The 25690-nt window shown below is 39.9% G+C and overlaps 3 protein-coding genes across 5 annotated transcripts; all 3 read left to right on the top strand.

Moving 5' to 3' along the window:
• Window positions 1–1724: 1724 nt before the first annotated feature.
• LOC137194189 (uncharacterized) lies at window positions 1725–6808 on the top strand. Its single transcript, XM_067605827.1, has 5 exons — window positions 1725–2301; window positions 3352–3424; window positions 3534–3648; window positions 3741–3996; window positions 5220–6808. The coding sequence occupies exons 1-5, from the start codon at window positions 1996–1998 to the stop codon at window positions 6555–6557; spliced, it is 2088 nt and encodes a 695-aa protein (XP_067461928.1). The 5' UTR covers window positions 1725–1995; the 3' UTR covers window positions 6558–6808.
• Window positions 6809–7763: 955 nt separating this feature from the next.
• LOC137194187 (uncharacterized) lies at window positions 7764–19783 on the top strand. 3 transcript variants are annotated; one of them, XM_067605823.1, is made up of 5 exons: window positions 7764–8893; window positions 10385–11005; window positions 11390–11515; window positions 12011–12334; window positions 12707–14039. In XM_067605823.1, the coding sequence occupies exons 1-5, from the start codon at window positions 8603–8605 to the stop codon at window positions 13766–13768; spliced, it is 2424 nt and encodes an 807-aa protein (XP_067461924.1). In that variant the 5' UTR covers window positions 7764–8602; the 3' UTR covers window positions 13769–14039. The 3 variants fall into 3 exon arrangements, with proteins under 3 accessions (XP_067461924.1, XP_067461925.1, XP_067461926.1); XM_067605824.1 differs by having other exon boundaries at window positions 7767–8893; window positions 12011–12184; window positions 12707–14038; XM_067605825.1 differs by lacking the exons at window positions 10385–11005; window positions 11390–11515; window positions 12011–12334; window positions 12707–14039 and adding exons at window positions 17193–17289; window positions 17382–17499; window positions 17602–17851; window positions 18183–19783 and having other exon boundaries at window positions 7814–8893.
• Window positions 19784–19899: 116 nt separating this feature from the next.
• Window positions 19900–25665, top strand: LOC137194188 (uncharacterized). Its single transcript, XM_067605826.1, has 5 exons — window positions 19900–21389; window positions 22017–22113; window positions 22205–22322; window positions 22422–22671; window positions 23988–25665. Exons 1-5 carry the CDS (start codon window positions 21099–21101, stop codon window positions 25344–25346), a joined length of 2115 nt encoding a protein of 704 aa, XP_067461927.1. The 5' UTR covers window positions 19900–21098; the 3' UTR covers window positions 25347–25665.
• Window positions 25666–25690: the final 25 nt, after the last annotated feature.

The following is a 25690-nucleotide window of genomic DNA, read 5'->3' as shown; positions in this document are numbered from 1 at the left end:
CCAATTATTGGGTAAATCTGCAGAGCCATAAGGATTTACATCCTACAAAAAAGGTTATACCATGGTCCCACCATGGTTACTGCCTCAACCAATAATAGATTTCTCCACACTGGGACAAATTCATTCTAACAGAAATACATTCATTTTGCTAATGTAAACACTTAACTACATGAGAGGTATGGGCATTATGTATTTGCTGATGGGTCTAAAAATCCAGAGAATGGAAAAACAAGTAGTGCATTTTATGTCCTAGGGCTGAAAGTTAAGGTGACCAAGAGAACAACTGACCATATATAAGTGTATGCAGTTGAAATGATGGCATTTTATTCGCTCTACAGTGGATAGGGGAAATCAAACCTCTGCGAATACTATATTTAGACTCAAGTGCAGCCCTTGCTAGTCTCAAACATACCTCTTCAAGATGCAGACGGGATATTCTTTATCAAATTTTGCAATGTTTATAGAGAATTATTAGGCTAGAAATTGATGTATAGTTTTTATAGGTACCAGCTCAAGTAGGTGACCAAGGGAAAAGAAACAATAGAATTTCTGGCCAAAATGGATTAAAAGCAAATCAAGTAGAGTTGCAGAAACCAAAGTTTTCATATGGAACAAAATTAAGATGCAGTGGCAGAGGTTATGGGATAAAGACGGCATTTGTATCAGATCCAGCAGGAAGTTGAAGAGGGAAGGTCACTGGGGAGAAGTAGGAAAGAAGAGTGCCTGATTAGTGGGATTAGACTGGGACACACTAAATTAAATTAATCTCTACACCTCATTGGGAAGCATCCAAGCGGAGCATGTGATGTCTGAAATCAGAATTGAGTCTGTGGATCATGTCATTCTTCTCTGTCCCAAATATGCAAATGGAAGACAGTTCTTAAGGAACGAACTGGAATGTAAAGGGATTAAACACATGGACCTTAAAACAATCTTTGCATATAGGTCTGTCAATTTGGTTTTAAAGCATGTCTTCACCTATCTACAAAACACAGGACTGATAACAAGGATATAAGAACAATGTAACATGACAGTCAGTGGTGATAATGCTCTGCCTGGTCGCAATTTGCCAGTAAAAAGAAGAAGAACAAATGAAGAGCTCTGTTCAACCCATAGAGGTAAATGTAAACGTAGGAAAGAATTATGTACGAAAGATGTTATTTTTTCTAGGTTAAGATTAGGACATACCAATGCTACTTTATACACCATGAAAAATACAGTGTCAGATAAAAATGAGACTTGGAACTGCAATTAAACTTGAACATGTGCTGATAGGTTGTAGGAAGTTCAGTATAGAAAGAGAAAGACTGAAGGGCAGGGTGGTGGATATGGGAAGGAAGTGGAGCATCAAAGGTCTGTCAGAGACAGGGGACAAACAATTACAGGTTCAAAGGTATTTATTTAAATATTTAAAGTCTCCCTTCACTCCAAAATGTTTTTCTTCTTGTTCCTACAGTTGAATGTTTGAGCTTCACTGTGCAGAATGATGCAGAGTTTAGAAGACTGTTTTTACATTGATCTGCGGAAAATGGAAAGTTTCTATGCACATCCTACAGTAGTTAAACTTTTCAAACAATTTTTTTTTTGCATATTTATAGATAATTTAACTTTTTTGGTGGAAAAAACATATCAGACACAAATTAACGTGCAAAGTAGAATATTTTCATACATCTTAAAACATGTCTGAAGGGCATCTTTAAACGAAAAAGGTTTATTATAACTTCCATATAAAGCCATGATGTTATACACTCCGGTACAGTAGGTGGGGGTATGCACCCTTGCCGTTGGTTTGTAGTCCGCCAGTAAAACCAAAGAAGAACAAATCGTGCTAACTAGGCACCACCGCAACTGTAGCAATAGCGGCTAGATAAGTTAGCCAAATTGATGCTGAAGTTGGGAAATAGTTCAAGCTGAAAACCCTATTCCAGGCTTTCTGAATAATATTTACGCCGCCCGGCCGCTTTAACAACTGGAGGGACACAATTTAAATCCGCGATGTGCTCCGTCGTCGGATGCGTTTCGTCGGGTGACACAAACCAGCGATTCAAGTTACCCGAGGACCCGGAGAGGAGGCTGGAGTGGGTTCAGTTCCTCGCCACGGTTAACAAGCAGCGTTTTAAAGAGTCGTCCTGGACCGATATCGCCATTTGTAGGCAACACTTTAAAGATGATTGTTTTGAAAACCTGACTCCGAGCCATCCGAGTGGTACGGTCCAGCTAAAGCCCGAAGCCGTCCCATCACTGTGTGTCCAGCCAGAGTCAGACGAACCTGATGCAGATCTGAAGAGCCAAACATGTGATGTGAGTCAACCACAGGCTCCAACCAGCACCACATTTGTTTTCTCTTGACACCAGCTACGCTACACAACACAACAAATCGCTAAAATCTACAAATAACGTTTTCTTTAGGGTTTGTTTGTTTTATACGCAAATCCGACTGAGTGGGCGGAGTCGTTCTCAGTTTGTTGCTTTCAATCGCTGCTAATTGTTTGTTTTTCTAACTGAAATTAACGGAATAATTGTCAAACAGTCATGTCAAGAGTACTAATCTAATAGAGTGTATCTTTTGCAAAAATCCATGTTCATGAACGCTGCACGTTTTTCCAAAGTCTGTACCAGATCATCCTTGCACAATATATTCTTTAAATTCTTTATTCTTTCTTTAGTTTATGAATGTTTTTAACTGTAATTTTTAAATTCTTCTAAAGTTTTTTTTTAAAAAAGTATATACGCTACCCTTTCACCAAGCCCGGGAAACGCAATTTCATGTCTTCATGAATCCTTGAATCCTATTTGTTAGAAATTTATATAGTAAATATATAAGAATTCTTTCCCTCGACATAGATAAGTAGCTATTAAATAGCCACAAATAATTGACCCATAGGATCCACATTTATGCACATTTAACAGTACAATATGTCCTGCCCACTTGAACAAATATACTATCAACACAGGAAACACTCAGCAACAGAAGTTTATTGTCCTTCTCCTTTTACACAACATGCGTTCTACATAAAATAGGTTCGGATCTGCATTATTTTTCTATGCAAACTGACCAGTAGTCTCTACATCTTTCTTGTGTGTCAGGTGAAATCTTGCTTGTACTGACAGGTGCCTGCCATGATTGACTTAGTTTAGTGCTGTTGATACTGTGCCAACATGTTAAAGCGGCCATTCACTACACAGTTGGTCAGTACCTCCGTGGTCACATTGTCCAGTCAGTGCAAAGGTTTCATATAGGGTTTCATACTGAAAACAAATGTTACTGTGTGGTTCTTGTTATAGAAACATCATCCAAACTCATGTAGCTCTTGATTAACTAGAAGCTTGTATTTGTGTTACTTTTTCTAGGAGTCTGTGGAAACAGAGGAAATTGCTCCTCAGTGTGATCAACTTGACACAGAGTCAGCACTAACTTCAGTGGGTGAGAAAACTTACATTATAATGTGTAAATTAAGTAGATATATGTTCACATTTTTTGTAAAACACAATTTCTTTTCACGTAAATGATGAACTTTAAATTTCATTTGCAGCTGCCCAAGAAACTCCAGTGGTGCCGTGTGGTGTCTCATGTTCAACCGATGCTTTTATATCCCTATACAGCCAGCTGAAACAAAACCATGTGAACATTGATGTGATCAAGGAAAAGTATGTTTTCTTCATGTTTTTGCTTTGCCTACTTTTTTTGCATCAGCTTGTTTTTTTAATCCCATATCTCACAATATTTCCTTGCTTTTTAGAGTTACACTTCTAAAGATGAAAGGAAAGTATATTGTGAATGAAAAACGCCTCCTCCAGTTGTTCAGCAGCACATGCCCATTATGTGGCGGGAAACTTCATATGGAGGTCACCAGTGGGGTCCTCCTCATCTTGAACCAACAGTGCCTTCAGTGTGAGTACAGAAACCAGTGGAAAAGCCAGGTCAATGCTAGTGACCCAACAGCTGAAGATAAACACCTGACAGGAGGCACTGCTGTAACTTCAGAGACCCAACAGGTAGACATATTACACCATAATCAGACACACTCCAGTGTAACTCAACAGTTCACTTTACTTTTTGAATACTTTTTAATTGTGATTTCAAGAAAATGTCTACAAGAAAAATGCTCAACACTGTCTAGTATTGTTTATTTCATATGGAGTTGGGAATTTTCTTCTGAACTACTTTTTTATTCCCTTTTTTCCCCCGCATTCTCTCACCACACTTATATGTTACCTCGTAATGAATATTACAATGAATATAGATACAAGATATTTCCAACACAGCCACTGGCTGTGACCACATATACATGTATGCCTGGCTTTGGGTTGGGCACTGGAAAGCCAATCGTAGCTGTGGTTATAGCTATGGCTGAAGCTAGGCTGGAGGTGTGGTTCTGGCTATGGTCTTCCCTGTGGCTATTTCTATGGCTGTAGCTATGACAATGGCTATGGTTAGAGCTGTGGCTGTGGCAAGTGTCCCTACTTTTTGTAATACCTAAAACAGTAACATTGACTAAGAAATCATTATAAAGCCAGACACTCCTTCTCTCAGATATTGCAGATTTGTTACCAATATACACCACAGGAGTTCAGGAGTAGCTTTACTCTAACACTCATTCAGCACAACCATGTCAGTTTACTGCACCTGCACAATAGCCACTGAATGTAGTCAGTGTACACCTATTAGAAACAAATGTATATTCACAGCCTTGTTAATCATGACAGCTACAGCCACAGCTGTAACTACAACCATAGCCATAATAACAGCAGTGCTCAAACACACAAGCATGTAAGAATCACAGACACATCCATAGCCAGAGCCTGTTACTATCACAGCCATGGCAGCAGCCAGTCATAACTTAGTGTAGAGAAACTAACTTGCCTCTGCTAGTTATTTTAACATTAGCTACAATGAGGCTGAGTTACCTACCATTGTGCTGTGTTCACAACCAGCCGCTGTAGCTAATATCAGGGCTTGAGATCAGACTCAATGCAAAAAGTACTGCTAAATTTGTTCTGAAAAAAAGTCCCACCAAGACCTTATTCTTTCATTGTTTTAAATATTTTTGCAATATTTTAAACATGGCTTCTGGGTCATTTTTTCTTTTATAAACTGTTAATTTTGTATCTTGCACCTCTTTTTTTTAGGCATAACATTAAAACACTAACTGTGTGGTACAGACTTTAAAAATGTTAAATGTTCCTACTACCCATTCTTGTCATCGTCTCTTTCACAGACGGTGCCAACAGATGACAACCACGGCAGCATCACAGCTGTCTCTGAGATTGTTACTGTTATCGATGAGCAAAGTGATCCAGTGGATGAAAGTGAATCAAGTGATGAAGATGAAGTTGATTCAGATGAAGAATGGAAGCCACTAAATAAATTTTTGGCATCCAAAGAGCGTCCAAAGGAATCTGATGACGAAGATGAAAGTGAAGAGATTGAAGAAGATGATTATCCTCCTCTTCCCTCCCAACACAGTCAACTCTGCACAGAGTGTGGGAAGTTTTTCAACAAATGGAGGTCTCACACTTGTGAGCATAAAATTAAACCCTATTCTTGCAACACTTGTGGCAAGAGATGTGTCAGTGAGACTGCTCTAAACTCTCACGGCAGAGTCCACGATGACAACTATGAGCATCGGTGCAAATACTGCCATGTTACATTCAAAACAAAAGGGGACAAAATGACTCACGAGAAGATCCACCTAACTCAAGGAAAACCATATAAATGTCCAGACTGTTCAGAGACATTTGCCACCAATAAAGACCGCCGAATTCACCTGGAAGATCACAGAGGCCCCAGGCAGTTAAAATGTGACATCTGTGGGATTGAATTTCTCTCGCCCCTTAATCTCCAGAGACACAAAGTTGTGCATACAGGATTGAGGCCATTTAAGTGTTCAGTCTGCCAACGTGGCTTCAACCAGGCGGGCCACCTCAAATCCCACATGCGCCTGCACACAGGGGAGAGGCCTTATAAGTGTCAGCATTGTGATAAACGCTTCAATCACAATGTGAGTTTGAAGAGTCATGTGCAGCGTTACCACACATCCAGTTCTGGATGTGAACAAAAGGAGGAGGAGATAAACAAGAGGGCTGATGGCAGTGGTGATGCTCAGGAGAACGGGAGTAAGAGAGGCTCAGACTCAGAGCAGGGCAATGTAGAGGATGAAGATGATACAGATTCGGATGTGCGGAATGATAGAACAGGCGTACCTAAAAAGAAAATGAGAAGCACAGGTCGACCCATAGGAAGGCCAAAGAGCAGTGCAACAGGCACCGGGGAAGGCCGGGGATCAAACACTAAGAAAGCCAAAGTAAAGCTTCAGAAGTTAAAGAGAACTCGTTGCAGTGATGAGGAAAGTGAGGACGAGCAGACTGACAGTCACACATCCTTTGACACAGCAGAGAAAGAAGAGGCAAAGAGCAAGAAAGCGAGGAAGAGCACAAATTCTGACGACTCTGATTTTGACCCAGAAGAGAGAAAGAAACAGAGGCACAGCAGCCCGAAGAGTGGTAAGAGCTCAGGGAAGCGAAGGGGAAGACCAAGAAAGAATATAGTGGTCTGAAAATATGAAAAGAAAGGAGCCATATAAAGTGGATGTTTAAACAGAATTGTAATGATTTCCTAAAAAAATTACATATGACAGATAATACTCCTATGTACACCTAAGCCAGGTTGTTTTAAAATTTCATACTTGTTCTTCACTGTTAAGAAAAAATGTTGCTTTGATTTTGATATACATTTTAATCCTCTTCATTGATGTGTAGACCATGGGACCATATTGGTTAAAAGTATATTAAACAGAGCTGACAATAAGCGTCTGTGTTGCTTTGTATTGTAACTTGCCAATAATTTTTCTTCCATAATACATGAACTATATGTAATGATGGTTGAAAGCTACACACAAGCTGCTGAGAGGCGTCACATCACAGGTCATCTTTTGTGGGGAATGGTTGATCTCTGGAAGATTTGGTGTGTATTTTAACATTTTTATGGCAACAGGGCTGGAAAATGTTAATGTTTTGTGACAAATGACCACCAGGTAAGAGCAATACAGCCATGCTGTTAGGAAAAATAGGAATCTACATTATTCAGATTTACACTATATTCACCATTATATTGCCCAAAACTTAATAGAAGTGTCAGTTGACCTACATGTTTAAAAAAAAGCCAATTTTCTCACTCCTGTGGTGTTATCTAGTCATGCAGATAATTTTTAAAAAAGATATTCCTGTCTGATATATCTGCCTCTACTCATTACAACAATAGGGGTTAACTGAATGTAGTTTGTGATGCCCACAGCATAGTGTAATAACATTTTTAAAGTTACCATGCTAATTTTAATGAATTATTCCAGATAAAATTAGTTAAGCAGCTTTCTCAATGGCCTCATATTAGAAAAATCGAAGGATCAAAATCTCAATAATTTATAGGCAAAAGGTATCTCATGTATTGAACCTTCGTGGTTTTTAGTTGTGGTTGGCATCCACAATGTTGCATTACTGCCATATTTAAACTAAAATCTGCACTGACTAAATAAAATAATAATGACCCTGTCCCACCCGTTTCCCACTCTGCTTTAAATTCTCTATTTTGTATTGAATCTTAAATTGTTCTTTAGTGCCCTTTGTTTAATTATGACTATTTTGTTTATTGTTTTGATTGTAATTCTTTGTTTGGTTGAAATCTTAAGAGAGAGGCCACACTTTAGCCCCCACTCCAGATCAGTGGGTGGCGGTAATGCACCCGAAAGCTGTTTTCCAACCCATTAAAATCAAAAGATGAGTCTTAAAGGGATAGTTTGGATTTGAAGTGGTGTTATATGAGGTAGTTACCCATAATCAGTGTATTACCTGCAGTCAATTTGGGTGGGCACCACCAACTTCGAGAGTAGGCAGGAGTAACGGGACGGAAGCTAAGCACTGTACTGCTGTGGACGAGGCCAGCAGCAAAACGTCTTTTAGCCACCTAAAAAAAAATCAATATCAGTTTAAGTGTACGCTATATTTAGAATATTTTCACCGCTTTACCTTGCCATCGGACAGTCCTTTCCTTAAATTTTTTCAACTGTAAAACTTCCTTTTTCCTATGCATACCATGGACTGTATTAGACCGCAGATCAGCTGTGCCAAAGGATATGGCTGTCTGATGGTAAGGTAAAGCAGTGAAAAATATTCTAAATATAGCATCACTTACTCTGATAATGATTTTTTTGGGTGGTTAAAATACGTTTTGCTGCTGGCCCCGTCCATAGCAGTAGGTTACAGTGATTAGCTTCCGTGCTAGTATTCCTGGTATTCCTATTCCAAATCTACTGCAGGTGATACATTAAATATGGATAACTACCTCATACAACTCCACTTCGAAAATTCCGAACTATCCCTTTAAGCCGGGATATGTTGTATATGAAACCGCGCGAACCCTGCAACAGAGCCCCGCCTATTCCGGTCTCATCACTGCGCGCCACTGTCGTACCAGAAATGGCCACCTCTTAACTTATCACTGTTGTTTACATTAGAAGGCCGAGGTCTATCTTCCAGTCCCCGAAAACTGTAACTATAACGCCGGCAGACCACTTCTAGAGGCGCAGGAACAAAACCTGAACCCGGGATGTGCTCCGTTGTCGGTTGCGATTCGTGGCGTCGCAGTGCGCAACGCTTCAAGTTACCAGAAGATCCAGAGAAGAGGCTGGATTGGGTCCAGTTTCTTGCCGAAGTCAATGGGCAACGTTTTAAAGAATCGTGCTGGACTGATATCACTATTTGTATCGAACACTTTGCAAGTGACTGCTATGAATCCCTGACTGACACGGTCCACCTGAAGCCCAGAGCCGTTCCATCACTGTTTTTCAAGTCTGAGCCAATAGAACCTGACCTGGACCATGTGAGCCCTAAACGTGAGGTGAGTAAGTTTTCTTTGACAAACTACTCCAAGACACATTTTGTTTCTTTTCCTACCGTCACAGCACATTTTCCGGATGCTACAAACTACGTTTTGACATTTTTTCGTGTCGGGTTGGTTTGTTTTTAAACACGAATCCGGCTGAGTGGGCGGAGTTCATTCTCACTTTGAGTGTTGCACGCTGTTTTTATTGACATAAGCTGCTTTCAGTGGCTGTTAATATATAATTACATTTATTTATCACAAATCACTCAATTATCTCATCAGAAACACGCATGAAGAATAATAACAGGAGTGCTGTATGCACCATGTAGTTTATGAAAGAGATACATATCCTTTTATTTTCATATGAAAATCAACAGTAGTGTTTTTCCAGGTGAAATGTTTGTACTGACTGGCGTCTAATTTGCCTTTACTGGCATAGCCCTATAGTGCTGTTGATTGTGTTTTTCTCACTGTCCACATTTTAGTCTATTGTGACAATTTAGCAGTCAGTGCAAATATTCCTCTTTCTCATGTTTTTTATATAAAATCATGGTATTGTAAGGTGTTTTGATGGAAACCACACAGCACTTAAGATATATTTTATGTTCCTTTTGTTTCATATTATACCCCTTTTCCACAAGTTAACACAGTTCCCTGGAGTCTTAATAAAATGTATCTGACGCGCTTTGGTCCGAATACCACAAGGATCAAGCGCCACCGCAGATTTCTCATCCTGTCTAAACAGCCCTCTTCAGAACGGCCGGTTTGAGTGTAAATAAACTTCGATTTTGCTGTGAATTAATTGCAATAAATGGATCAAAAGGATGCCAAAATAACTACATAATGATGTCAGTTTGTAAAAAGTCAGTTTATCCTTTGACAGGTCTGTCCACATTATGACACGCAAACAACTTTTTAAAATGCTTGTTTTCTGAATGGAGTTCAGATCAATCAGAGGCATGCTAACACTGTAGCTGCTCCATCCACACTCAAAGTAACGTCATATAAAGGCATAAATCGGCAGTGACAATATTGTTTATACACATAGATATTTGCGTTTTTCATAACTTTAAAATTATATAAACTCACCGGCATTTAAGACAAATCCACTTAATCCCAAAAGTTTAAAAAACAAACTTCTGTACGGAGCCCTTAAAGGGACATGGGGGAAATTTTTTTTTTAGATATGTTTCTCGTGCACACGAGATACTTCTTCGTGCGCACAAGAAAAACATCTTGTGAGCACGAGATCAACATAATCAACAGTAGGAGTTGTGCATGCTGTGATTAAGCCTCCAAGACAAGCACAAAGGATGGCAGCAGAAGTAGATTTATTCTCGTTCCTGAAAATGCGGAATATACCTGATAGTGTCATCAACCAACTAAAAGATGACAAGGTGAGGAAAATTGTTAACTTTCACATAAAGTAAGCAATAGCCTACATTTAATGTTGCTAGCTTTCTGTAGGCAGTATAATTTTGCAAACGTTTGCCTTGCATTTTACAGATCGACATCAACGTCATAGGTGTTATGACAGATGGGACAGACAGACAGGAGTTAAGCCAGTATATCGTAAGATATGGGGACCGACTTGCGCTCAGAGCATTTTGTCGTCAAGGAACTGTGACAAACGAAGAGTCGGGAGGAGTAGAGACAGTGAAGTCCTCTCTCATGCAGAAATTAAGAGACAGATTAAGAACTCCTGCTAACAGTGACACACAAGGCCCCGGTATTGGCAATAAACATGCAGCCAAAGTCACCCGGCGGGTTGAAATGGGATGGCTCCACTTTGAGAGCGGAACTTATCACCAGGTCAGAACGAGAAAAGGAGGAGGAACACGGAATCTGTCGGTCCAGAAATCAGTGACTATGGGTGAACTGGTGGAGACAGGCAAAGGCTTATTTTTTCCAAATGGGCATTCATCCAAAGGACCAATGGAAGACTTCGAGTTTGACATTTGTGATTACAGTCACAATTTTGTGCCCCATGAAGTCACGGTGGGCCAGCTGTACGAACAGACTAAACTACGAATGCTGCGCATCTACACAACCACCAAGGCTAAAGACATTATACTCCTCTCAGATGAATCATCGGACTTCGAGCCAACACATAAGAGGCCAATGAAGGTAATTTATCTTCTGCCACATTTGTGGTATCAATACATAGGCTACTGTAGATATTTAATTTATATTGATTGGTTGTTTATTGCTATGGTTTTAAAACGGCGCAGATTGTGGGTGAAAATGCTGCACTATAAGTAGAATTAATGGCTTCCTTTATGGTTGGTGTGGTCGTATACCACACCTGTCTCATATGCTGAGTATGATGTATGCTGTAAAAAGATATGCATTTGATACATATTTATTGTTCTCAAAGAGTAGCCAATTTAATAAGTTTCACCTTAGCTTTCCTACCTGTGCTCTTATTCAATGTGACCTGTACATTCACAGATATACAGATGTCAAGTCTGTATAAGCCCATAATTTACTGATTTGCTGACTTTTTTATAGGCTAGGACAATGAAGACACGATCCTTGAGGAACAAGACCAGGAGACGTCATCAAGTGGATCATCCAGAGAGCTCCTCTGATTTAGATCTAGCTCCCAGTGGCTCAATGCAGAAAAACCATGAAAAAGTAAGCCCTAGTATTGCATTTTTTCTGTGCTATACAGTACAGAACTTGTATTGTCTGAAGATTTTTTTGTACCAAAATGTTCAGTATTCCTTAAAATTCAAACAAAAATTGATTAATCAAAAGTTATAGTTTCCTGTAGTGGCATTTGAGTTACATCTGCGTGACACAGCAGCTATGTTTATAATAAATCACAAGTGAAGTCTATGAGGACACAGAAATGGCCTTTAAGAGACCACAATTTTGTTGCAAGTTGTAAATCCATCTTAAATTTTAACTGCAGTTAAGATGGGAGTCTGTGAACGGTTTTGAGTTTAATGCTACATTAAGTCAAAATGCATACACCAAAAAATGTACTCAGGTGCAGGGTGTTATAATCACATGAATACACATAACAGCTTGGATCAGATGATTCAAAAACATAGATAATATAATAATTACACATTAATGATAATACATTTGTTTGTTTTGTTGTTTTTTATATTTAATTATCAATAGAGAGGAGAGACAATCAGCCAATCAAGATCAGCAACTTCTGAGATGGGTAACACAGAGGTCCTGCATCCACGACCTTCTGATGATGTTGGCAGTCATACTCAGCAGTCAACAAGAAGGCATGGATCTGAAGATGACTGTTTAAAGCCTGTGCCAAATCAAGATGCAGACCAGTTGGTAAGTGATGTCTCAGATTCCCCTCTTGGTCCTGCCATTCAACAATCTCTTGAGGACTTTGAAGTGAACTTTGGACCCATTGTTGGTGATGATAGTGATAATCAAGACACCACCCTTCCCATGAATCCACATGATTTGAGCAGCATGCAGGTACAATGTAGAACTAAGTTCTAACAGTACTGTAAAATTATTAGTGCCATTGTCAATTACTTTAAAGAGTTTTTCTTATTCATTATTCTGTCTATAAAATGTACAAGAACTGTAACATTACCATCCCAAGTTCTCTCACCCCAAGCTTATGTTTTTAAATTCATTTTGCATCCAAACATTCCAAAACCAATTTCCAATTTCATGCATCATAGTATGAAATAGAAAAGCAGCAAATCTAAAACCACAACATTATCACCATTTTTGCATGCTAATTGATATATTGATTGTCAAAATCTTTGATTCTTTTTCTGTTCACTAAGTGATTAATCAATGAATAATCACACCTAATTACCTTTTTAAAATATCTTGCAGCACTTTACATTCAATGATGGACCTGTATCATCAAGCTGTCTTCCAGCATCACCAGATCCTTTTGACAAAGAAATCCTCCTTTTGAAATTAAGACGAGTAAACATAGTTGATGATGTCCTTAATGTCTTCATGGATCCAAAAGTACTGAATGCTAGTCTAAGAATGGAGTTTACAAATGAGAAAGCTATGGACAGTGATCGTGTGTCAAGAGAGGCGTACTCCGCATTCTGGGACCATTTCTTGGACCAGTGTGAAGGGGAAGATGAACGAGTACCCAGACTACGACCAGACTATTCTGAGAAGAAATGGCAAGCTCTCGGAAGAGTGTGGTTGAAAGGATACCTGGACCACAAAATCCTACCAATCAGACTGTCACCAGCCTTTGTTCTTGCCTGTTGTCAAGGAGTTAGCTCAGTGGATGAAGAACTCTTGATGATGTCATTTGCCAGATTTCTTTCAGAGAATGAGCGTGCGTCGCTTGAAAAAGCACTACAGGGCAACATTGATGAAACTGTTGAGGAGGACTTACTCGATGTCTTCTCAAGAATGGGCTCACACTGCCTGCCCCCTAAAGACAACTTACGGGCTGCCATTTTAACAATGGCACACAAAGCTCTTCTTCAAGAGCCAAAGTTCATAATTGACTGTTTCCACTCTAGTGTTCACAATGCTATGCCAACGCTCATAACCAAAGACAACATAATGGAGCTCTATGAATCTAAGAGGCCAACTAACAAGAAAGTGGCCCAGATGATAAAACCATCAACTGAAAGCCTAAATCCACAAGAGCAGACTGCTCTTAACCACCTGCTACGGTATGTGAGAAGCATCGACCAAAGAAGACTGGAGATCTTCTTACGCTTCTGCACAGGATCTACTGTGCTGTGCAAAGACACAATCGAAGTAACTTTTAATGCATTGTGTGGTTTAAGTCGCAGGCCTGTAGCACACACATGTGGAGCAGTTCTTGAGTTACCATACACCTACAGCTCATACCCTGAGTTTCGTAAAGAATTTGATAATGTCTTGTCTGGCGACTGCTTTACAATGGATATTGTGTAGTGAATGCAAAGGATCTTGCACATCCCTCTTCTACACTGAGATTATTATGGCATTTGTCTGAAGCAAAACTGTTTCTACAGATTTACATTTATTTAGATTTAAATCCTTGAAGCATTGTTCATTTATTGTTCTTATTAAAACAGAAACAGTTGACATTTTTTGATTTTTTGATTTTCTTATTGTAAATGATTTTTCTGTAATTTGTTAGAACACTGAGATTGAAATTTTCCACAAGACGGTTAAAGATTCATAATTTTGATAAGTCAGTAGGGTCTGCTGTCACAGGTGAGTGTCCCTTTTTGTACAATTATTACATTTTCATGTGCAATGCAATTGTTATTCTGAATGAAGTTCATCATTCAGCATTTTCGTCAGCATTCAACAAAGAAATACCTGTTCAATGCACATACAGTACCATTTCAAATGGCTGTTTTTCTTTGAGCCTCATATGGTAAATATACTGACAGTTAACTACGAAGAGCATAATATTCTCAAATAAATATTAAGTTCCTCTTTCATGTCCTGCCTTGTTGTTTGTCTTTGTAGTCAGTGTGCATATAGTGACATATCAATCCTTTTTGCCCCTCAATATTGCTGCAAATGTTCTTCATGTCTGTGGCATAGCACTGTTCCAGTGTAGTCAGTGTGCACATGTTGTACCCCTGAATAATCTGAATAATAATCCATCTCAAATTAGAGAGCGGATGTTATCTCATTCCTCAAATGCAGGTACAAATCCAATGCTTGATAAGCATCAGCTGGAAGATGCAGCTGTGACTCTGCCATCAGAATGTTGCAGATGTTGTAGATGTCTGTGTCACATGGCACTGCTGGTCGAAATGTGCAGTTACTCTGACACAACTGTGCATCAGTTCTGTCCACTGGGGAAATGCAGTTATAAGTTGTGTAGAGTTCTGGGAACATGTACATGATTCGGGGGCGACCACTGGGCACCCTGTCATTCTTTGATGGTCTGATGACATGTGAATCCCACACATGGATGGTCTCGTCTAATTCACCCTGGAAACATAGTATAGAGAGAAAGAAAAGTTAATTAATATGCAATTTGTTATTCTCATCATGCGCTCCTTAAGTAAGTTATGAGATGACTTGAAATAAATCATGTTAAATCTTGAAGTTTTTGATGAAGTTAGGAGAAATTCAGTGGAAAAGGACCAGCATAAATAATTTAATAAATAAATTAATAAAAACAGTGTTTGCTGCCCACTATGCTTGTACTGGGGGAAAAATCACTATTATATGATGAGACGTTATTTCATGCGAATAGTTAAATGAGTGAAGTTGTCACAACTCTTCTTCTGTATGTCTGTGTCTGTATGGAGACAGCTCTACCCGCTGAGAGAGATTAGACTACAGGACACTGGTGAAGTGAGTTTCAGGGTGAATATTTAACACTGTTGAACCCACAATGAATATCCGAACAGCTGTCAAAAGTTCAACCTGAAACTAACTTAATCAATTTTATGATTGTTTCACAGCGGTAACGTTCAACATAATACATCTAGAAGTTGAGTGTTAAGTAAAGACAGATTATAGTTATTTGAAGAAACGCGATCAAGAAGAAGATACACCAAGCAACAAAAATAAAATAGCTTTAGGCTTTTGCTGAAAATTTTCAGATGTAACTAAAATCTTGATCATGAATTTTACATAAGTAACTGTAAATTAATAGGCCTAAGCCTAAACATTTTTCTCCAGTAATGTAAGGGATTACAATTTTGTTTATTTTGTAATTAAATTAGGCCTACCTAACCCCCCAACACTGATTATGAATTAATAGGCTATTGTAGGACACCGATGACAGTGCTTAAGAAGACAGATGGACATGATGAGACACAAGTCCTAATATTCACAACCAGTGTTCGCTCATGGGAGGATGTTAAAAGAAAAAACGAACATTTGTGGGCCTCAATTTAGGATGAAAATAGATGCATTGTAGCTTACCTGAATGATACTCATAAAGCAGAACTAAATTAGACCTCGGTCCAAATATGTACCACCGAACAAACCACGGTCCTTCAGGTCAGTGAACAGAGAGATGTAGAACTCCATTGATTCCTTTCTGAGGAAACCCCACCAACTCTCTATGCGCTGATTTGCTGTGCTTGCCCCTTCGATGTAGCTGTCAATATCAGAGCCGTCATGAATGTTACGACGGAGAAAATGCTGAAAGTCTCTGACTTTAACATTTTCAGTGCCCTGGTCGCCTCTGACAATTTTTGGACAACCACCAAATTTCTGGACTGCCTCCATATAGTAGCCTCCAATGATTTTTGGGTCACTGCTGGTCGTAAATGCATTCATCCAGATAATTGTCCGGGAAAATCCGTCAATACAGCCGTTTATACAGATACCAAATGGTTTCAGTTTGTCATAAGAGTCAAAGTGGCAAATATAATTGGGCCCTTTTGCAAAATAGTTTCGACGATGGAGCCGCCTCCTTCTTCTGAGTTCAACATCCCTTGGGTCAAGTTCTTTAAGAATTAAGCGTCCCTATTCTTTCTTGATGTGTAATCCATTCTCCTTGCATTTAGTGTACATCCACCTATACCCACACAGCTGGCCACTTGTTTGTAACTGTTGGTGAATGAAATCAACCACACGATCCAAAGGGGAGTATCCCTTGCGCTGAAACAGACTACATGCCTTCAAAATTCGTGTTAAATGTCTTTCAGACACAACATAGCGATGACGACTTGCAAGCAAAGCAGCAATGTCCTTACAATGAAGTCCTCGTTCGAAATACAGCCGAATTAACTCCTGAACTGGCATTTCCCAGTTCCCAGATCTCCCACAAAACATGCGCGCGCATCCAATGCTTTCTCGTGCGCACGAGAACATTTCGTGTGAGCACAAGATGTTTTCTTGTGCGCACGAAAAAGTAGTATCTCGTAAGCACTAGAAATTTTCTCGTGCGCACGAGAAACATATCTAAAAAAAATTTTTCCCCATGTCCCTTTAGGGGCTCCGTAGCTCTGGATCAGAGCAGAATCAGGTGTTTATTCCCCCAGAAGATAAGACGACAGCAGCTGCAGCGCAGAACTCTCTGGTTCTGCCTTCCAGCTGGCTCTCACCTGCAGAACTCGCCGGGGCTCAACAGCCGTCTGTTGGCAAGCAGTGGCTCTATCCCCCAGTCCAACTCTACGATATGCACAAATTTTTCGCCCTTAGTTTAGTTTAGCTTCGCCCCATGTGATGTAAGAAGGGCATCAAATCTGAATGGCCTGTCGAATCACAAGAGTACAGAGCAAGCCAGCCCACACCAAACTGACTGACTGGGTTGTCTTATTTCTCTGTTTGTGTGTTAGTAGGCACATGAGACACCCAAATATATATGCAAAAGCACTGAAAAATAGTTTTTTATAATATGGCCCCTTTAACAACAAGCTTTTACTTTGTGTAGGAACCTGTGGACACGAAAGAAGTATCTGCTCTGTGTGATCAACTTAAAACATGTGACAGTCCAACTTACTATTCTGAAGAATCTTCAACCTCAGCGGGTAAGAAACATTACATTAGTATGTTTAAAAACGAAGTGGGTATTGACTCAACTATTTTCTTTACATGTAAATGATGAACTTTAAACTTGCAGCTGCCCAAGGAAGCCCAGCACCAAGTGATGACTCATGTTCCGATACTTCAGATGCTTTCATGTGTGATTATGGTCAGATGCTACAAAAAATTAAGAACCTTGATGTTATCAGGGAAAAGTAAGTTAAACTTTTTTTGATTGTTGGTTTTGTTTTTTTATCACATCAGGTTGGCTTTTTAAAGCTGCATCTCACAATGTTTCATTTAAATTCTTTCATTAGGGCTGCACTTCTTCAGAAGAAAGGGCAGTATGTTGTGAATGAAAAACGACTCCTCAAGTTGTTTAACTGCAAGTGCCCTTTATGTGGGTCTAAAGTGAAGCTGGAGAAGGTCACCCATGGGATTCTCATCATCGTGAACCAACAGTGCCTTGAATGTGAATACAGAAACCAGTGGAAGAGCCAGGTCAATGCTAGTGTCCCAACAGCTCACCTGACAGGAGGCATAGATGTGACTCCAGAGACCCAACAGGTAGGACTTAAATAGTCAGACATACCCCTTCTAGCTCAAGAGTTTAACATATTTTAATATATTTCTGCAATGTAGAAAGTTTTGAAGCTAAAATCATGCACAATCTACACTGTCCAATATTTTGTCTATTTCACAATTATATCACTCTTAAAATATGTTTTTGCAATATGAACATGCTTACAGTTCATCTTTGTGCTGGCTTAGATTGGTCAGTTAGTATCAAAAATCATAATGTGTTCATTGCTTGCACCTCTTTGTTTGGCTGTGATATTCAAATCATTAAATGTTAAATGTTCCTGCTACCCATTCTTGTCATGATTTTCTTTCACAGGAAGTGCCAACAGATGACAACAGCAACGTCACTGGTGTCTCTGAGATTATTGCTGTTATCGATGAGCAAAGTGATCCAATGGATGAAACCGAATCCAGTGATGAAGGTGACATGGATTCAGATGAAGAATGGAATCCAGCAGTGGAGACTTTAGTGGCTGAAGAGCTTCAAAGTGAATCTGATGAGGAAAGTGAATACGAAGATGATGATAATCCTGCCCCCAAACACAGTCAGCTCTGCACAGAGTGTGGAATATTTTTCAATAAATTGAAGCCTCACACTTGTGAGCATAAAATTAAACCCTATTCTTGCAACATTTGTGGCAAGAGATGTGTCAGTGAGACTGCTCTAAACACTCATAGCAGAGTCCACGATGACAACTATGAGCATCGGTGCAAATACTGCCATGTTACATTCAAAACAAAAGTGGACAAAATCACTCATGAGCAGATCCATCTGACTCAAGGAAAACCTTACAAATGTCCAGAATGTTCAGAGACTTTTGCCACCAATAAAGACCGCCGAATTCACCTGAAAGATCATGGAGGCCCCAGGAAGTTTAAATGTAACATCTGTGATATTGAATTTGTCTCGCTCCTTAATCTCCAGAGACATGAAGTTGTGCATACAGGATTGAAGCCATTTAAGTGTTCAGTGTGTCAACGTGGCTTCAACCAGGCGGGCCACCTCAAATCCCACATGCGCCTGCACACAGGGGAGAGGCCTTATAAGTGTCAGCATTGTGACAAAAGTTTCAATCACAACGTGAGTTTGAAGAGTCATATGCAGCGTTACCACACATCCAGCTCTGGATGTGAACGAAAGAAGAAGAGGATAAACAAAAGGGCCGATGTCAGTGGTGATGCTCAGGAGAACGGGAATAAAAGAGGCTCAGACTCAGAGCATGACGATGTAGAGGAAGAAGATTATACAGATTCTGAGGTGCAGAATGATAGAACAGGCGTACCTAAAAAGAAAAAGAAAAGGAGAAGCACTGGTCGACCCATAGGAAGGCCAAAGAGCAGTGCAACAGGCACTGGGGAAGGCCGGGGATCAGACACTAAGAATACCAAAGTAAAGCTTCAGAAGTTAAAGAGAACTCGTTGCAGTGATGAGGAAAGTGAGGATGAGCAGACTGACAGTCACACATCCTTTGACACAACAGAGAAAGAAGAGGCAAAGAGCAAGAAAGAGAGGAAGAGCACAAATTCTGACAGTGACTCTGATTTTGACCCAGAAGAAAGAAAGAAAAAGAAGTACAGTAGCCAGAAGAGTGGTAAGAGCTCAGGGAAGCGAAGGGGAAGACCAAGAAAGAATATAGTGGTCTGAAAATGTGAAAAGAAAGGAGCCATATAAAGCAGATGTTTATACAGAATTGTAATGATTTCCTAAAAAAATTACATAATATGACAGATAATAAGATTGTATACACCTAAGCCACATTGTTTTAAAATTTCATACTTGTTCTTCACTGTTAAGAAAAAAATGTTGCTTTCTTTTCAGTATCCATTTTAATCCTGTTCATTGATGTGTAGACCATGGGACCATATTGGTTAAAAGTATATTAAACAGAGCTGACATTAAGTGTCTGTGTACCTTTATATTGTACTTTTCCAGTACTTTTTCCTCCGTAATACATAGACCATATATAATGATGGTGGACCTGTAAACTGATTGAAAGCTACAAACATGCTGCTGAGAGGAGTCACATCACATTTTTCCATTCAGTTTTATTTATTTATCGCCAAATCATAACAAGAGGTTATTTCAGGGCACTTTTCACATAGAGCAGGTCTAGACCATACTCTTTGATTTACAGAGACCCAACATTCCCCCATGAGCAAGCACTTGGCAACAGCGGCAAGGAAGAACTCCCCTTTAACTGGAAGAAACCTCAAGCAGAACCGGGCTCTAGGTGGGCTGCCATCTACCTTGATGGGCTGGGTGGAGAGAGAAAGAGGGAGAGAGGAGAGAGAGACAGAGAAGCATAACAATAACAACAATAATAATAATAGAACTATGGCCAGTGATAATAATAGCAAGAGTGGGTGTTGAGGCAGGACACCCATAGGACCATGTCATCACGGCATCCCTGTAGCCATGGTCCTCGCTGTCTGTAACCAGGGGGTCTAAGTCCCTCATCCTGTGAGACAAGAAAGCACAAAAACTCTGGAGAAGAAGCCAAGTTAGTAACATACGTTATTGGTACATGAATGCATACAGATGGAGAGGAGGAGACAGGAGCTCAGTACATCATGGAAAGTCCCCTGGCAGTCTAGGCCTATAGCAGCATAACTAAGGGCTGGTCAAAGGTGAGCCTGGCCGGCCCTAACTGCTTTGTCAAAAAGGAAAGTTTTAAGCCTACTTTTAAATATAGAGAGGGTCTTTGCTCCCTGGACCAAATCTGGAAGATGGTTCTACAGGAGAGGAGCCTTATAGCTGAAGGCTCTGCCTCCCATTCTACTTTTGGAGACTGTAAGAACCACAAGCAAGGGGTTAATGGAATTATGTGATGCTTACAGCATAGTGTAATTACATTTTTTTTTTTTTTAAAGTTTGAAGTTTCCATGCTAATTTTAATGAATTGTCCCAGATAATATTAGTTTGGCAGCTTTCTCAAAGGCCTCATATTAGAAGAATCGAGAGGATTTAAAACTAAATAATTCATAATCAATGTATCTCATATAATGAACCTAGAGCCGGGATACGCCCGATATCAAACCGCGCGGACCCGGCTAAACAGCCCCGCCCATTCCGCTCTCATCACTGTAGTACCAGAAATTAGCTCTCAACTTATTACTGTTGTTTACATTGCAACGCGGTCCACCCCGAGGTCTATCTTCCAGTCCCCGTAAACTGTAACTATAACGCCGGCAGACCACTTCTAGAGCCGGAGTTACAAAACCTAAATCCGGGATGTGCTCCGTCGTCGGTTGTGATTCGTGGCGTCGCAGTGCGCAACGCTTCAAGTTACCAGAAGATCCAGAGAAGAGACTGGAGTGGGTCCAGTTTCTTGCCGAAGTCAACGGGCAACGTTTTAAAGAATCGTGCTGGACTGATATCACTATTTGTAGGGAACACTTTACAAATGACTGCTATGAAACCCTGACTGACACGGTCCACCTGAAGCCCAGAGCTGTTCCATCACTGTGTTTCAAGTCAGAGCCAGAGGAACCTGACCCGGACCATGTGAGCCCTAAATGTGAGGTGAGTGAGTGTGCTTTGACCAACTACTCCAAGACGTATTTTGTTTTTCCCTCCTACCTTCACAGCACATCACCTCAACATACAAACTACCTTCTGAGACCATTTTTTCGTGTCGGGTTGGTTTGTTTTTGTAAACAAATCTGGCTGAGTGGGCGGAGTTCATTCTCTCTTAAAGTGTTGCACGCTGTTTTTATTGACAAAAGCTGCTTTCACTGCTGTTAATGAATAATTACATTATTTGCCACAAATCACCCAATTATATCATCAGAAACACATTAAGAGTCATAACAGGAGTGCAGTATGCACCATGTAGTTTATGAAAGAGATACATATGCTCTTATTTCCATTTGAAAATCAACAGTAGTGTTTTTCCAGGTGAAATGTTTGTACTGACTGGCGTCTTATTTGCCTTTATTGGCATAGTCCTATAGTGCTGTTTGTGTTGTTCTCACTGTCCACATTTTAGTCTATTGTAACAATTTAGCAGTCAGTGCAAACATTCATCTTTCTCATGTTTTATATGTAAATCAAATTATGGTATTGTAAGGTGTTTTGATGGAAACCACATAGCACTTAAGATATAGTTTATGTTCCTTTTCTTTAACTACAATCATTTACTTTGTGTAGGACCCTGTGGACACGACAGAAGTATCTGCTCTGTGTGATCAATTCAAAACATGTGACAGTCCAACTTACTATTCTGAAGAATCTTCAACTTCAGCAGGTAATAAACTTTACATTAGAATGTGTTAAAATGAAGTGGGAATTGACTCAACTATTTTCTTTACATGTAATGATGAACTTTAAACTTGCAGCTGCCCAAGGAAGCCCAGCGCCGAGTGATGACTCATGTTCCGATACTTCAGATGCTTTCATGTGTGATTATGGTCAGGTGCTACAAAGAATTGTGAACCTTGATGTGATCAGGGAAAAGTAAGTTAAACTTTTTTAATTATTTGATTTTTTTTAATCCCATCAGGTTGGCTTTTTAAAGCTGCATCTCACAATGTTTCATTTAAATTCTTTCATTAGGGCTGCACTTCTTCAGAAGAAAGGGCAGTATGTTGTGAATGAAAAACGACTCCTCAAGTTGTTTAACTGCAAGTGCCCTTTATGTGGGTCTAAAGTGAAGCTGGAGAAGTTCACCCATGGGATTCTCATCATTGTGAACCAACAGTGCCTTGAATGTGAATACAGAAACCAGTGGAAGAGCCAGGTCAATGCTAGTGTCCCAACAGCTCACCTAACAGGAGGCATAGATGTAACTCCAGAGACCCAAAAGGTAGGACTTAAATAGTCAAACATACCCCTTCTAGCTCATGAGCTTATCATGTTTTAATAGGTTTCTGCAGTGTAGAAAGTTTTGAAGCTAAAATCATGCACAATCTACACTGTCCAATATTTTGTCATAATTATCCATAGACAGGTGACAAATTAATGCAAAAACCAACATAAAGTGTCTTAGTAAGATGTTGGGCCACCACATGCCACTAGAAAAGCTTCAATGCACCTCGGCATTGATTCTACATGTCTCTGAACTCTACTGGAGGGATGAACACCATTTTTCCAAAAGATATTGCCTCATTTAGTGTTTTGATGATGGTGGTGTAGAGCACTGTCTAATACATCAATCCAAAATCTCCCACAGGCGTTCAATTGAGTTGAGATCTGGTGACTGCAAAGGCCATAGCATATGATTCACATCATTTTCATACTCATGTCATCCTGGAAGAGACCAGTCCCATCAGGATAGAAATGTTTCATCATAGGATAAAGGTGATGACTCAGAACAACTTTATATCAACTGTATTGATTTGCAGTGACCCTTCCTTCTAAGGGGACAAGTGGACCCAAACCATGCCAGCAAAATGCCCCCCACAGTATAACAGAGCCACCAGATCCCCTCACTGTAGGGGTTCAAGCATTCAGACCTGTACCGGTTTTTCTTTCAATTTGTCACTCGTCTGTAATTTTTAAACCTGCATCACGGGACTTTTGTCTCCCCCCTCTGGCAGCCAGAGTAACTACAAAAACATTGTCAACATGTGCATACGTTGTAGGTTGCACCGTAGGCTACTCTGTCCCTACTGTTATGGTTGTAAAACGGTGGATAAATTGTTTTGAGTGTCACATAACCCCCGCGAAATGACTAGTTTTATCAGAACTCGATCCATTCGATCTAGAAGTCTAGAAGAGTTGTACAATTAAATTATTTTATCCCTATTCGAGTTAGCAGAGGGCTTACTGGAACGGGAATGTCGCCACAGACACCAGATTTAAAAACTCCATATACTGTGATATACAGAGAGATTTACCTGCTGGTGATAGGCTTAATTGGCATTGTGTGAACTCATTTGGCAAGGGTTTGAATATAACGGACATACATTTATATTTAAAAGTCACACACTGTAGCTTGAAAACATCTTTTGCAACTGTGAACATACTTGCAGTTCATCTTTGTGCTGGTGTAGATTAGTCAATTAGTATCAAAAATCATAATGTGTTCATTGCTTGCACCTCTTTGTTTGGCTGCGATATTCAAATCATTTAATGTTAAATGTTCCTGCTACCCATTCTTGTCATGATTTTCTTTCACAGGAAGTCCCAACAGATGACAACAGTAGCGTCACTGGTGTCTCTGAGATTGTTGCTGTTATCGATGAGCAAAGTGATCCAATGGATGAAACCGAATCCAGTGATGAAGGTGACATGGATTCAGATGAAGAATGGAATCCAGCAGTGGAGACTTTAGTGGCTAAAGGGCTTCAAAGTGAATCTGATGAGGAAAGTGAATACGAAGATGATGATAATCCTGCCCCCAAACACAGTCAGCTCTGCACAGAGTGTGGAATATTTTTCAATAAATTGAAGCCTCACACTTGTGAGCATAAAATTAAACCCTATTCTTGCAACATTTGTGGCAAGAGATGTGTCAGTGAGACTGCTCTAAACTCTCACAGCAGAGTCCACGATGACAACTATGAGCATCGGTGCAAATACTGCCATGTTACATTCAAAACAAAAGTGGACAAAATCACTCACGAACAGATCCATCTGACTCAAGGAAAACCGTATAAATGTCCAGACTGTTCAGAGACATTTGCCACCAATAAAGAACGCAGAATTCACCTGGAAGATCACAGAGGCCCCAGGCAGTTAAAATGTGACATCTGTGGGTTCGAATTTGACCGTCCCCGTTCTCTCCGGAGACACTTACTTGTGCATAGTGGAGTGAAGCCATTTAAGTGTTCAGTGTGCCAACGTGGCTTCAACCAGCCAAGCCACCTCAAATCCCACATGCGCCTGCACACGGGGGAGAGGCCTTTTAAGTGTCAGCATTGTGACAAACGCTTCAATCACAACGTGAGCTTGAAGAGTCATGTGCAGCGTTACCACACGTCCAGTTCTGGATGTGAACGGAAGAAGGGTAAGATACGTGAAATAGAAAGCGGCACTGTTGGGGCTCAGGAGAAGGAGAAGAGAGGCACAGATTCTAGGCTTGACATTGTTGAAGAGTACAATAAAGAGGAAGTGCATAGGGCGAAAGTAGAGATACCAATAAAGAAAAAGAGGAACATAACCAGACCCATAGGTCGGCCCAAGAGAAATGCTGCAGGCAACTTGGTTCTGGCAGAACAAACAGAAAGTCAAGGTTCAAACACTAAGACTGCCAAAGTTAAGGGTCAAAAGTCAAAGAGAGCTTGTTACAGTGATGAAGAAAGTGAGAACGAGCCAACTGACAGTGAGTTTGACTCATCAGAGGAGCAAGAGGAGAGAAGCGCGAAAGTGACAACGAGCACAAGCAGATCAAGAGGAAGACCACAAAATTCTGACAGTGATTCTGATTTTGACCCAGAAGGAATGAAGAAAAAGAGGTACAGCAGTCAAAACAGTGGCAGGGCCTCAGGGAAGCGTAGGGGAAGACCAAGAAAGAATCTAGAAGTTGAAGAAACTTAGAAAGACATTGAGCTAAAGAAGTTATTGAGTATTTATGAAAAGAAAAGAGAAATACAATTTTGAGGGTCAGAACTGGACTGTTTTCCATTATATATTTGAACAATTATGAGAAATTAAATGTGTGTACACTTAGTCCAAGGCCTTTTTAACTTTCATTGTTTTTTTACTGTTTGATGTTACTGTTAATATATTGTTAATATGTCATGTTGATTTTTTAGATACTTTTCATGTACAAGCGTTTGTGTAGTGAGATGACAACTGAAAGAGCAATACAGTGATTTGTTGATCCCCACAATTGATCTCTTGATTATTCTGATACAATACTTTAATGGTAACTGAAAAAT

Source organism: Thunnus thynnus, chromosome 12 (genome assembly GCF_963924715.1).
Source record: "Thunnus thynnus chromosome 12, fThuThy2.1, whole genome shotgun sequence".
Taxonomy (NCBI): domain Eukaryota; kingdom Metazoa; phylum Chordata; class Actinopteri; order Scombriformes; family Scombridae; genus Thunnus; species Thunnus thynnus.
Note: the sequence above shows the minus strand (reverse complement) of the source record. Positions and strands in the feature narration are given on the sequence as shown.

Bases quoted from the DNA above. Each gene is read 5' to 3' on its own strand.
- LOC137194189 (XM_067605827.1), top strand. From the start codon at position 1,996: ATGTGCTCCGTCGTCGGATGCGTTTCGTCGGGTGACACAAACCAGCGA. The intron at 2,302-3,351 runs GTGAGTCAACCA...TACTTTTTCTAG, and splicing joins TGAAGAGCCAAACATGTGAT to GAGTCTGTGGAAACAGAGGA. The intron at 3,425-3,533 runs GTGAGAAAACTT...TTTCATTTGCAG, and splicing joins GTCAGCACTAACTTCAGTGG to CTGCCCAAGAAACTCCAGTG.
- LOC137194187 (XM_067605823.1), top strand. From the start codon at position 8,603: ATGTGCTCCGTTGTCGGTTGCGATTCGTGGCGTCGCAGTGCGCAACGC. The intron at 11,516-12,010 runs GTAAGCCCTAGT...AATTATCAATAG, and splicing joins TGCAGAAAAACCATGAAAAA to AGAGGAGAGACAATCAGCCA. The intron at 12,335-12,706 runs GTACAATGTAGA...AATATCTTGCAG, and splicing joins ATGATTTGAGCAGCATGCAG to CACTTTACATTCAATGATGG.
- LOC137194188 (XM_067605826.1), top strand. From the start codon at position 21,099: ATGTGCTCCGTCGTCGGTTGTGATTCGTGGCGTCGCAGTGCGCAACGC. The intron at 21,390-22,016 runs GTGAGTGAGTGT...TACTTTGTGTAG, and splicing joins ATGTGAGCCCTAAATGTGAG to GACCCTGTGGACACGACAGA. The intron at 22,114-22,204 runs GTAATAAACTTT...TTAAACTTGCAG, and splicing joins AGAATCTTCAACTTCAGCAG to CTGCCCAAGGAAGCCCAGCG.